We start from the raw sequence: 12,240 nt of genomic DNA, 5'->3' as shown, positions 1-12,240 counted from the left end.
CTGTACATGGTAGCGGTCAGGCTGTCGCGTACAAGTGAAGCGAGAACGAGAAAATGGGGGATCCTCGTCCAGGTAGCTTGCGTAGTGTGGGAGGAGATAGCCAGCGCGACGGCTGGAGTATTCAAATCACCCGGACTGTTACGTAACGGGTGAAATCCAAACGGGTTGTTTAGAGACTCAATTCCTGACTCCGGCAGGTACAAAATATTGACTTAGTTGTCGAAACTCATGCTTGAGGGGTGGGGAGGCACTCCGGATACGCAAATATGCATACTAAAGCAAGGAAAAAGTGAGTTTTGCATAATATGTCCCCTTTAATGTAGAGACTGGTCCATCTATCCCATTAGTCATAAACGGCTTGCTGGCAGGACCTTGCAAATGTGTTGTGCTGGTTCTAAAAAGAGGGCACTGGCATCAGTATTGAAATCGGCAGGGGAGCTACTAGCAGTCGCTGGGTAGCAGAGTCCTGAGGTGTGTGTGTGGCTAAACTGAGCGAACAGCAAACGGAGCTCAGAGCTTACAGCGGAGAAAACATACAGCCAGACTGAGAGTTTATCTTCAGAGGAACATCAAGCATATAACAGTGAACTGCAGTTTAATGTCACAAGTTCACAGTAATATATGTACTTAAGTACTTCAACTAAGTACAGTGTGAAGGTGAAAGTACTTTGAGACAGTTTAACCTAGTCTACATTTTACCAAACTTCTGTTCGAAAGTAACCAGATACAAGCAGTAACCACATGGTGGAGTGGTGTATTCAAGGCACAAAGACGGAGACCAGTGGGTGTTTTTTTTTCTTAAATTGTTTTTTAGTTTTCAGATACGTTTTCAAATTGTTTAAATCCATTTCTTTAAATCGAGCAATACAAATAAGATAAACATATTTTTTTATTTCCTCCACATTTTAATGATGTTTTTAATGTGCAACTAATAACTAAAAAGTACAGATGACCTTGGAGTAAAAACACACAATTTTAATTTTTTTGTACCTACAAAAGGAGCTTTTCTGATGTTTCCTCAAACAGGAATTTATAATCCTCCTTTCTTTATACTGTATATTCTCTTAGTATTTTATTACTGATGACTTATCAGCAGATTGGCATTTTTTTTCTTCTCTTTCAGCAGATAGTGATCTACAGGAGGTTTTAGATGAACATAAGATCAGTCTGAGGAGGAGATGTGAACTTGTGACTGAAGGAAGTGATGTAACAGGAAGTGATGGAACAGGAAGTGGAACCCTCCTCAACAAGATCTACACTGAGCTCTACATCATAGAGGGACAGAGTGAAGAGGTTAATAAGCAGCATGAGGTTTGGCAGCTGGAGACAGTTTCCAAGATGGAGGCCCTCCATGACACTCCAATCAAGTGCAGCGACATCTTTAAAGCCTCACCTGACCAACAGAGACGCATCAGAGTGGTTCTGACCAACGGCGTCGCTGGAGTTGGAAAAACCTTCTCAGTGCAGAAGTTCACTCTGGACTGGGCAGAGGGCTCCGAAAACCAAGATGTCCGTCTGCTGGTTCTGCTCTCGTTCAGGGAGCTGAACCTGATCAGAGATGAGCAGTACAGTCTTCTCAGGCTGCTCCATGTTTTCCATCCAACATTACAGAAGGTGACAGCAGAGAAGCTCGCTGTCTGTAAACTTCTGTTCATCTTTGACGGCCTGGATGAAAGCAGACTTTCACTGGATTTCAAGAACCATGAGGTCGTGTCTGATGTCACACAGAAGTCATCAGTCAGCGTGCTGCTGACAAACCTCATCGAGGGGAAGCTGCTTCCCTCAGCTCTCGTCTGGATAACTTCCCGACCTGCAGCAGCCAATCGGATCCCTCCTTCATGTGTTGACAGGGTAACAGAAGTACAAGGCTTCACTGACGCCCAGAAGGAGGAGTACTTCAGGAGGAGGTTCAGTGATGAAGATCTGTCCAGCAGAATCATCTCACACATCAAGACCTCCAGGAGCCTCCACATCATGTGTCTGATCCCAGTCTTCTGCTGGATCACTGCTACAGTTCTGGAGCACATGTTGACTACAGACCAGAGAGAAGAGCTGCCCAAGACCCTGACTGACATGTACTCACACTTCCTGCTGGTTCAGACAAAGAGGAAGAAGCAGAAGTACGATGAGGGACATGAGACGAGTCCACTGGAGCTGACGGAGGCTGACAGGGAAGTTCTTCTGAAGCTGGGGAGGCTGGCGTTTGAACAGCTGGAGACAGGAAACATCATGTTCTACCAAGAAGACCTGGAGCGGTGTGGTCTTAATGTCACAGAGGCCTCAGTGTACTCAGGAGTTTGTACAGAGATCTTCAGAAGAGAGAGTGTGATCTTCCAGAAAACAGTCTACTGCTTTGTTCATCTGAGCGTTCAGGAGTTTCTGGCTGCAGTCTACATCTTCAACTGTTACACCAACAGGAACACAGAGGTGCTGAAGGCTTTTCTGGTGGAGAAAACCTCATCTCTTGAAAAGACTTATCTTAATCAAAGTCATGATGATTATTATGAAGATTATAACGAAGAATCATATGATGATGCATTTGATCTTCATGAATATGATGACGACAATGACAAAGATGAAGAAAATTATCATGACTCTCGTTATGATGATTATGATGAAGATGATAACGAAGAATCATATGATGATGCATTTGATCTTCATGAATATGATGACGACAATGACGAAGATGAAGAAAATTATCATGACTCTCGTTATGATGATTATGATGAAGATGATAACGAAGAATCATATGATGATGCATTTGATCTTCATGAATATGATGACGACAATGGCGAAGATGAAGAAAATTATCATGACTCTCGTTATGATGATTATGATGATTATAACGAAGAATCATATGATGATGCATTTGATCTTCATGAATATGATGACGACAATGACGAAGATGAAGAAAATTATCATGACTCTCGTTATGATGATTATGATGAAGATTATAACGAAGAATCATATGATGATGCATTTGATCTTCATGAATATGATGACGACAATGACGAAGATGAAGAAAATTATCATGACTCTCGTTATGATGATTATGATGAAGATGACGACGAAAAAGATTATCCAAATATCAAAAATCCAAATTGTCATTATCATGACAATCATGATGACATTCTTTCTTCCTTGAAAGTCTTCCTGGGAAGAGTCATGGAGAAATCCCTTGAAAGTAAAAATGGCCACCTGGACCTGTTTGTTCGCATCCTTCATGGCCTCTCTCTGAAGTCCAACCAGAGACTCTTAGGAGGTCTGCTGGGTCAGACAGACAACAGTCCAGAAACCATCCAGAGAGCCATCAACAACCTGAAGGAGATGAACAGAGATGATGTCTCTCCTGACAGAAGCATCAACATCTTCCACTGTCTGATGGAGATGAACGACCACTCAGTCCATCAGGAGATCCAACAGTTCCTGAAGTCAGAGAACAGATCAGAGAAGGAACTCTCTGTGATCCACTGCTCAGCTCTGGCCTACATGCTGCAGATATCAGAGGAGGTTCTGGATGAGGTGGACCTGAGGAAGTACAACACATCAGAGGAGGGACGACAGAGACTGATTCCAGCTGTGAGGAACTGCAGAAAGGCTGTGTGAGTGCATGCATAATTATTGATTAAAAAAATCAATGTAGAGTTACTGTTGTGCTTATCAAACATTTACTTTTTTCACAGATATGCATATATAACCTATGATATGATGTTGTTCATTACCATCTGAAATTATATACATGTCGAGCTGAAAACAAAGGTTACGATATTGATTTGATTTGATTAGATTAGGCAGCACCCTCTACTGGGCTCAATTTGGAATACTCTCCTCCAATCACATGCATGTATTCCCCACTGAAATTTGTGTAAACATTACCAGCCAATTAGCACGTGTTTACAATAATTCATGTGGAGCTCACGGTATGGGCAGCGAGACAGCTGACTGCCATACTACAACCTCTCCAGCAATCGGTGTAGGAGTGGTGGTATCCATAGATAGATGGCTACACCTGTGCTTATAGATCTAGGGATGAAACTGAACTGGGTAGAGCCATGGCCTAACTTTGCAGGGGTCCACAGACATGCAGCTGACACCCTGTACACCTCATTGCCAGGGTCATCAAGCAGCAGATTGAGATGTATCATTCCCAGAGTGGGTCAGGTGCAACACAACTGACACACACCTGTCATAAGTCCTGAGTCGTTCATGCAAGCAGGAGGAAAGCCTTTTGGGCTTAGTTGGCCCAGGGGTCTTCTGTAGCAGCAGCCGCCAGAAGGGCTGCAGCTGTGCAGCCCTTCTGGCGGCTGCTGAAGCGCAAACCTGTGTGCGGGAGAAGTTTGGGGAGGCTATGGAGAAGGACTTTGATTGACCCCAAGGGGTCTTCTACCACTCTTGGCCGCGCCGAGTCAAACTGAGCCACGCTGATTTGCTTTTCCATCACCACTTTTACTGTGGGGAGTTGAGCAGAGTTGGATTTGCTCTGGAGTATGACTGGTACAGGTCCAAGGTGCTGAAATGAGTATCTCCACTGGGGTTCAGCCTTCAAAATAGGGTAAGCAATTCAGACACCTGGAGGGAGCTCAGAGTAGAGGTGCTGCTCCTTCTTGTCAAAAGGAGCTAATGCATCCACACCTAAAGGTGGTTCGTGTTGCAGCATCAGGGAAAACCATTGTGGGTAGTGGGTGTTCCATCGGTTGACAAACAGATCCACTTCCACCTTCCTGAACCTGGTCCAAATCTGCTTTTCCACCTCAGGGCGAAGCCTTCCCTCGTCTGGGAGGGGCCTGCCCCTCTGCATGACGTGGCATCACTGTTCATCAGCCCCATTATTGAGGAGAGCCTTTAGAGACAACAGTTGCTTTGAGGCCCACATTAGGGCTGCATGATTAATCGTTAAAAAATCGCGATCTCAATTCACACATACACACGATGTCATTTCTACACGCGGCGATTCTGAAGCATTTTATATGTTGAGCTGCATCATAAACAAATGCTCCCATTTTCCTCCTGGATTTTTTCAAGCGCCCCCAAACGCAGCACTGCCGCTGCCTCCTCCCTCAGCCTATGGTAAAGCGTCTTTACAACACGTGAGCTGTTAGGTGAGTGATTTTTTGGTTTGATTTGATTTGTTTGGATTTATTGTGGTGAAGTTTTATTGTGGTGAAGTTTATTGTAGTGTTTTATGCAGGCAAGCTAAGTGAGGTGTACAGAGCAGGGTGTGTTCCCCCGCTGTAATAAACCCCTCCATGTGGTCCGCACCAGTGGAGTCCGATCACTACAGCGGAAGGATCTTCGATAGGCTTAAGCGGGGTACTCTGAACAATGCCGGAAAGCATCCCATTGCATCCCCATCAATCTCTCGAGAGACACTCCAGCAGGCACACCTTTTCAACCTGAATCCCTGAGGGGAATGTGGTGGGTGCAAGGGAGAGCTCAAGAAAGGTCGAGGAGAGACGGGTACCTCTGGTGACGCCATGACAGACATCTCTACTTCTCAGTATGCGCAAAAGGAAAGTCAGTGCAGCCTGTAGGAACATGCCCGTGCCACTTGTCACAGACCTGACCGTCATTACGACCCCAGGCACCGCAGGGATTGGGTCGGACCTCAGCACTGCAATCTGACAAACCTAAACCTAAGGGAACGTGGACATCTCGTCCTCGAAACCCCGAAAGCGAGAAACAATAATGAACTGTATTGTATTTGTATCACCACAACAAAAATTATTGTAATAATAATAATAATTTTAAAAAGGCTAATAAGTTGATGAGGTATTAAGTCCATTTTTAAAAAAAAATCCTTGTAGAGAATACAATGAAAGATTCAAGAGTTGAGCGTTCAATTCTGAAGTGCTATGTTCAGGGCCATATGCTCTAAGTTCTAAGGAAATCAGACTGTTTGATGTGCATATGATGATAAGGGGAAGTTGTTATCAGCCGCATGTCTCAATTTTTTTTTTTACTTTTGTAAAAATCATTTCTCTTCCAATGATAGAACTAGGCTACTACTATGCCTCTGCCAAAGCAATGTTTTTTTTGTTTTGTTAAAGTTCATCAGTGCAAGAAACATTTTGTGAAAAAATTCGTGCCAGAGAATCGTGATATCAATTCTAAGCAAAAAAATCGTGATTCACATTTTTTCCAGAATCGTGCAGCTCTAGCCCACATCCACATGGTTCCCGCCATCCTCAACAGGGTAGCAGATTGAACTCTGCCATGCCTGTTGATGTTGGCCTTTGCAGTGCGCTTGTCGGCCATCACTTACACTGCATCTGGGTCTTGAAGCATTGGAGAACCGAAAATACCGCCTGGAGCTCAAGACGGTTGATGTGTTGGTCTTCTGTCAGAGGCCACACACCACCTATCACTCTTTTTAGCCAGGACCCTACCCACCCTGCACAGGGGGAGTAGTTACCAAGCAACGCTTGTGCTTCTTTGCATCCAAGTACCACCACCTCTGCATGCATTGCATATGCAGTAGTTCCAGTGGTACCAGAGGATGGATTGCTGCCATGAGAGCCTGCAAGCCTTCAGGTCAATGGTGGTCAACCAGTCGCCTGGTTGAACCATTTCCATTAATCGCTGAACAATTAGCATATAAAATGTCTTGAGGTTGATGCACTGGTTAAGGATGCAAAATGCATAGATCCAAAATGGGTCTGAAATCTCCTGTCTTCTACAAGATCAGGAAGTGTACAGAGTAAAATCCTTTCTGCCTGCCATGAGTAGAAATGACAGACTCAGCCTTTTTCTGCAACAGTTTCTGGATCTCTGCTGAAAGAAATCTGTATCCTTCTGGGCAGATGGATTCACATCCCTGACGACCATAAGCGGAAATGGAAATGGCAGAACTGGAAATAATAACTGTCTCAGTGTCCTGTCCATCCATTATGTCCATGTACAGTCAAATAATCACTCCCCCTAAAACTGCATTAGGATGCAAGCGGCCAGTTGTGGAGTAGCAGCAAGGAAGCTGTGATGTCGTGCCTCCGCCACCAAACCTGCCATTAATGGAAGGTTGGTCCATGGGGTGGGTCGGGAAAGGGCAGAGCCAGTGGTGGCATCACCACCAGCTGCCCTGTAAAAGTTGCAGTAGCTGACTTAATATGTTCAATCACTCTTGTCTCCAGTGTGGTGATCAACAAGGGAGAACAAGACACATGTGTACTCTCCTCACTCTGATTGCATTCAGGCTCATAAGGGGATTATTCAGCTTGTGATAGTATCAGGGGCTAAACCCAAATATGTTTTAAATAAGTAGAATAAACAAATAATTAATAATCAATTCTAAAACGTACAGGTAGCCAATGTAGAGATTCTACAAAATGGGGACCCATCTATTGGATTTTGTGAGTAGTCTTGCTGCAGCATTTTGAACTAGTTGAAGTTTGGAAAGATCGTATTGAGTGAGACGGGAATAGAGTGAATTGCAGTAAATGGTACTTACAGTATACTGAGATTAACCTTTTAAACATAAAGAGTACTTTGTTCCCATTACAACTGGTTGTTTTAGACACATTCAAAGTAAGTTCATTACTGTTGATCTGATCAACAGCCAACTTTAACTCCCAATCTAGACTTGTGTTCAAAACACTAATCATTGATTCTAACTCATTGATTGAATCATTCGTAAAAATTGTTCACAACAGTGGCCCAGGACAACTCCCCTGTGGCACTCCATGTCTCATGTTTCACCTCAAAATAACTTCACCATACCATATGCCATTTTCCTTATTTAACTCCCATAACTATTATTAAATAGCTGTAGTACAGACTGGGAGAAGCCGTAACATTCTATTTTCTTTCATCACTTACTCATGATCAATGATGCCAAAGGCAGCTGAAAAATCAAGCAAAGCTACTCATTTCCTCTCTTCTATTTTCTTACATCAATCATCAACCATTTATGTCAATGCATTGGCTGTCAAATATTTTACTGTGTATGCATGTTGGAAATTAGTGATTAAATCATTGTTGAACAAAAATTGGCATTTTGGTGCCAAACATGGGAGAAGAGGGAAAAGAAGTGTTATTCAAATGAGGCAACGCAAAACAAATGATGGGTATATTAGGGTAAATTTGTAATAGGTCTATCTATTGTCTGTTTCTATATTGAAAATATTAGGCCGTTTACTTTCAAGATAACAGATTTTACATGTATCTGTATTCACAGACTTCATAACTACAGACTTTCAGATGCTCACTTTGAAGTTGTGGCTTCAGCTCTGAAGTGCAGTCCCTCCCACCTAAAAGAACTGGACCTGAGCAACAACAGTCTGCAGGATTCAGGAGTGAATAAGATATCTGCCGGATTGGAGAGTCGAAACTGTAGACTGGAGACTCTGAGGTCAGTTTGCTGTCTTTCTGGTGCTGTTAAATCCTTAAATAACGTGTGATATTTTCTTTGCTTCATTTTTTTCATGGGTTTGGCTGAGCACAGACATCAAGAAATATAAAAAGTTCAATCCAAGTATCTTAAAAGGTGTTTAACGCGTCACTCCAAATGTATTTTTCAGTGAAAAGGGATTACTTATATTATAGGGACTGAAGTAGATGTTCTATAACGGAGGGCACTAACATACAAAAGATATTAAATGAGATTCTCACAAAATAAAATTGGTGTGCGCGCCTTGCATTGAGCATTTGATGATCTAATGCCACCCATTCTGCCTTCCCTGGGAAACAGGGACAGTGCTACACTGGGGCTATGGGGTGCTATAGCCATGTCACAAATCTGTATAGCCCCAGTTAAGAACCCTCAAGCATTTTAGTAGCCTATTTTTCCTTTTATACTAAAGAAATATATAAAAGTTAATATCCAGCTATTCATTCTGTTCCCAATCTAATCCCTGGCTTCATGATCATGCATGTATGCCCAGTTAACAGGCATAGGGTTAAAATGAGGCTGATGGTAGGGAAGGCTAATATTTGACCAATGATCATACTTATTTTAACAACCACAGAGGACAACGTGAATTTGTTCATAACTAAACTACCATCAGACACCAGAAAGTATGAATCCACATGCCAGCATAGCTTATATGATGTGCACAAAACTCACACACTTCAGGTGTAACCGAGTGACCTGACTGCTCTTTTTCTCTCTTTTTTTAAAGACAGTTTTTTAAATGCATCCAAAGGCAAACAACTAGTTAAGAATTGCCCAACTTCAATAAGAAGGCAGGATCCGGCATAAATTAAGCAATTTCATACAGTATGTTTTCTTTAATTTCCTCATTAAAGAGGTACTATTTCACTCGCATACCATCCGCTATAAATCAGAATGATCATTTCATTGACCAGACAGGCCGCTGATGATCCTGGGGATATAACTGCGGCCCACTCATCACTTTGATGACTTAGAGACTCAGCCTTCACAAGCCGACATTACTCGCCCACATATCTCATTGTGGCTGCACTTTGGGTATTACTAATTCTGTCTGTGATAGCCATTTCATCTGAAATGTTGTTACAAATGCACAGTTGTCTGATTATGCATATGGAACAAATGCATTTTTTATTGTTGTATTTTAAATGAGTTAATTGTCATTGATTGTGGAATCATGGCTGCTGTCGAGTGCTGAAGTCTACAGAGCCCCTAAAGGGACATGGGGAGCGCACAAGATACTTTCTCGTGCTCACCAGATACTTTCTCGTGCTCACCAGATACTTTCTCATGCTCACCAGATACTTTCTCGTGCTCACCAGATATTTTTCTCGTGCTCACGAGCAGGGTTCGAAATTAACGATGTCCCGATGTCCCGGGGACCATTAAAATTCCTACTGGGACACAAATATATTTGGTCCGGGACAATGACGGGACAGTGAAAAAAAAATGTCAACTAAACTTCGAAATGGGTGTTGTTTGCAAAGTCATTAAATATGAGTATCTAGACGTTACTTTGTCGTTTGAATAATTTAATAAAAAAGTGTGAGCGGCGAAACTATAGAAGGCTTACGTTCTCGCGGCACCTCACGATAGGCAGTTAGCCTGTTCGTGCAAATGCATTTACGTCATCCACTCTGCTGCTGGCTGCTGCTTGACTCGCACCAATGCAGCATTCATAGAGCCAGAGCGATAGACCATCATTAACGACAGGTGGTTGAATAAACATCCCCCTGATGCCGACTCCCGAAACAAGGACATCCCAAGTCCTGGTCATGATTCATCGTCTTCCCCTGTGGTAAGTTAGTTGTCTTAACTGTCAATGTTAGCTAGTGCTCAGCGATAGCTAACACTCACTCAAACAAAATGCTCAATTCCCTCCTCCGTATATCTTTGCATTTCCCTGAGGTTGAGGACTATAATGCAGAGCAGGCAGTTGAGAAGTGGTGGCAAAGTGGTCAGAGAACATGCCGACCCATGTTCAACGACTCTGTGAGACAAGAAAAAACATCTCTGCGGCGGTCAGCCGTCCTGACCGAGACTTCAGTGAACTTTACCCCCAGAAAACAGCATCCCTCCCCGCGAGTGAAATAGTCAGACAGCGTCCTGTTTACTGATGGCGATTATGTAACTTTGTACGAAAAACGTAACTTTGTCACTTTCCAGGACGTTTGGTGGGTTAGGATCTCAATCACAACACATTACAACAGCATCCATGTCATTATAAACAGTCAGCGGGTACATGTTTAGATATAGGAGGACACCGAGAAACACCTTGAACAAAACACACACGTCACCATACACATCATGATGATGACGTGTACCGTCATCATCGCCGGCTTTCTGTGTGAATTATACTCTGGTTCGTCTTTTGCACCGGAGCTGCTCGGCTCTGTGTGAACAGCCAGCGGCGGAGAAACCGATAATGCGGCGACTCTGTGTGAAAAGGGCTCGTAACTCATAGGTTACAGGGAGCACCTGAACAATGTTTTGTGTTTTGGGGTCTTGAGGTGTATGTGAGAGAGTGACACATCAAGACAGAGAGGAGTGTTGTGTAGGAGGGCAGGAGTAAGCACAGTAAATGTGAAGGGGAAGATCTGGTGGGGTGGGTCAATGAGTGAGACCAAGATGATTGACATTCATAAATGATAACAGAAGATAAAATTATATTCCTATAGTACTACTGACTTGTAATGATAACTTGTAATTACAACTGAAAAAAGATACATTTATTAAATTGTATTATGGAACACAGAGACCATACAGCCATAACATATTGAATTGAAAAATAAAACTATCAGAATTCTTTAATGTTGACATAATGATAAATTAGTCTGGATATTGAGAAACAATAGAAAACATGTCTTAAAACAACTCCTTTCCCTTCTAGTCTAGGAGAGGCAACAGATCAGACTGATATTCATATGTTTAATAAAATAAGTATTTTAAACTTATATGGTGGACCATATAAATGGTGGTGTGATGGTTAAGTGTGATGGTTAAGTGACAAAAAAGGATCAAATTATATGTATTCTGCATAATTGGGGGGGCGACGACAATAATTTAAATTTGGGACACTGTTGGTTATATCCGGGACAATACAAAGTAGAATTCGGGACAGTTGTGGGACACTGAGGAAAAAAGTTAATTTCGAGCCCTGCTCACGAGAAAGTATTGCATGCACGCATGATGTCTGGGAGACCATCCACTGCATTTTGGTTTGTGTTTCTGTGTGAAAATGACAGTGCAGGAGTTAGTTCGGCTATATTTTAACCTGGGACTTCATTATAAGGACATTGCTGCTTTACTTGCAAGTCGTCACTGCTATGTTGTGTCTGAAAGACATTTAAAACAAACTTTGAAGTCTTGTAGTCTGTTTCGGCTCAAGGGATATGTCGCTTTGGATCGCGTAGTTATTTTCATTCATGAAAAGTTACAAACATCTGGCCAACTCTGTGGGTATAGGTGGATGTACACAAAATGCAAGGAGAATGGACTACACTTATCATCTTTTAGTTGGTTGATGACACTGTCAGGTATATTTCGCATTTTCAGGAAAGAGAATAAATCCACTTCTGCTGCCATTCTTTGAGGTTAATGATCTTAATGAGCCTGGAGGCTTAGGCACAGGCAGCACAACTGCCCGGAGGCTTACACACAGGAAGCACAACCTAAGGTTTCTCGTGCGCACGAGATACTTTCTTGTGAGCACGAGAAAAGTATCTGGTGAGCCCGAGAAAGTTTCTCATGAGCACGAGAAAAGTATCTGGTGAGCACGAGAAAGTATCTGGTGAGCACAACAGTTTTTTTCACCATGTCCTTTACCTCGGCATGTAAAAAAACATTTTTATAATTGA

The 12,240-nt window shown here is 42.6% G+C and overlaps 1 protein-coding gene across 4 annotated transcripts in view; it reads left to right on the top strand.

Annotated features, from left to right (window-relative positions):
- The window catches only part of LOC311249175 (uncharacterized protein), a 50,926-nt gene that overhangs the window by 18,509 nt on the left and 20,177 nt on the right, over positions 1-12,240 (top strand). For 3 of the 4 annotated variants that reach the window (XM_084340004.1, XM_084340002.1, XM_084340003.1), the window contains 2 exons: positions 1,124-3,602; positions 8,171-8,344. In XM_084340004.1, coding sequence (XP_084196130.1) covers positions 1,124-3,602; positions 8,171-8,344 — 2,653 coding nt within the window. The remainder of the gene's footprint in view (positions 1-1,123; positions 3,603-8,170; positions 8,345-12,240) is intronic. The other variant, XM_084340005.1, reaches the window with a different exon arrangement.

Source organism: Pagrus pagrus (genome assembly GCF_965226575.1).
Source record: "Pagrus pagrus genome assembly, chromosome: 20".
NCBI lineage: Eukaryota > Metazoa > Chordata > Actinopteri > Spariformes > Sparidae > Pagrus > Pagrus pagrus.
Note: the sequence above shows the minus strand (reverse complement) of the source record. Positions and strands in the feature narration are given on the sequence as shown.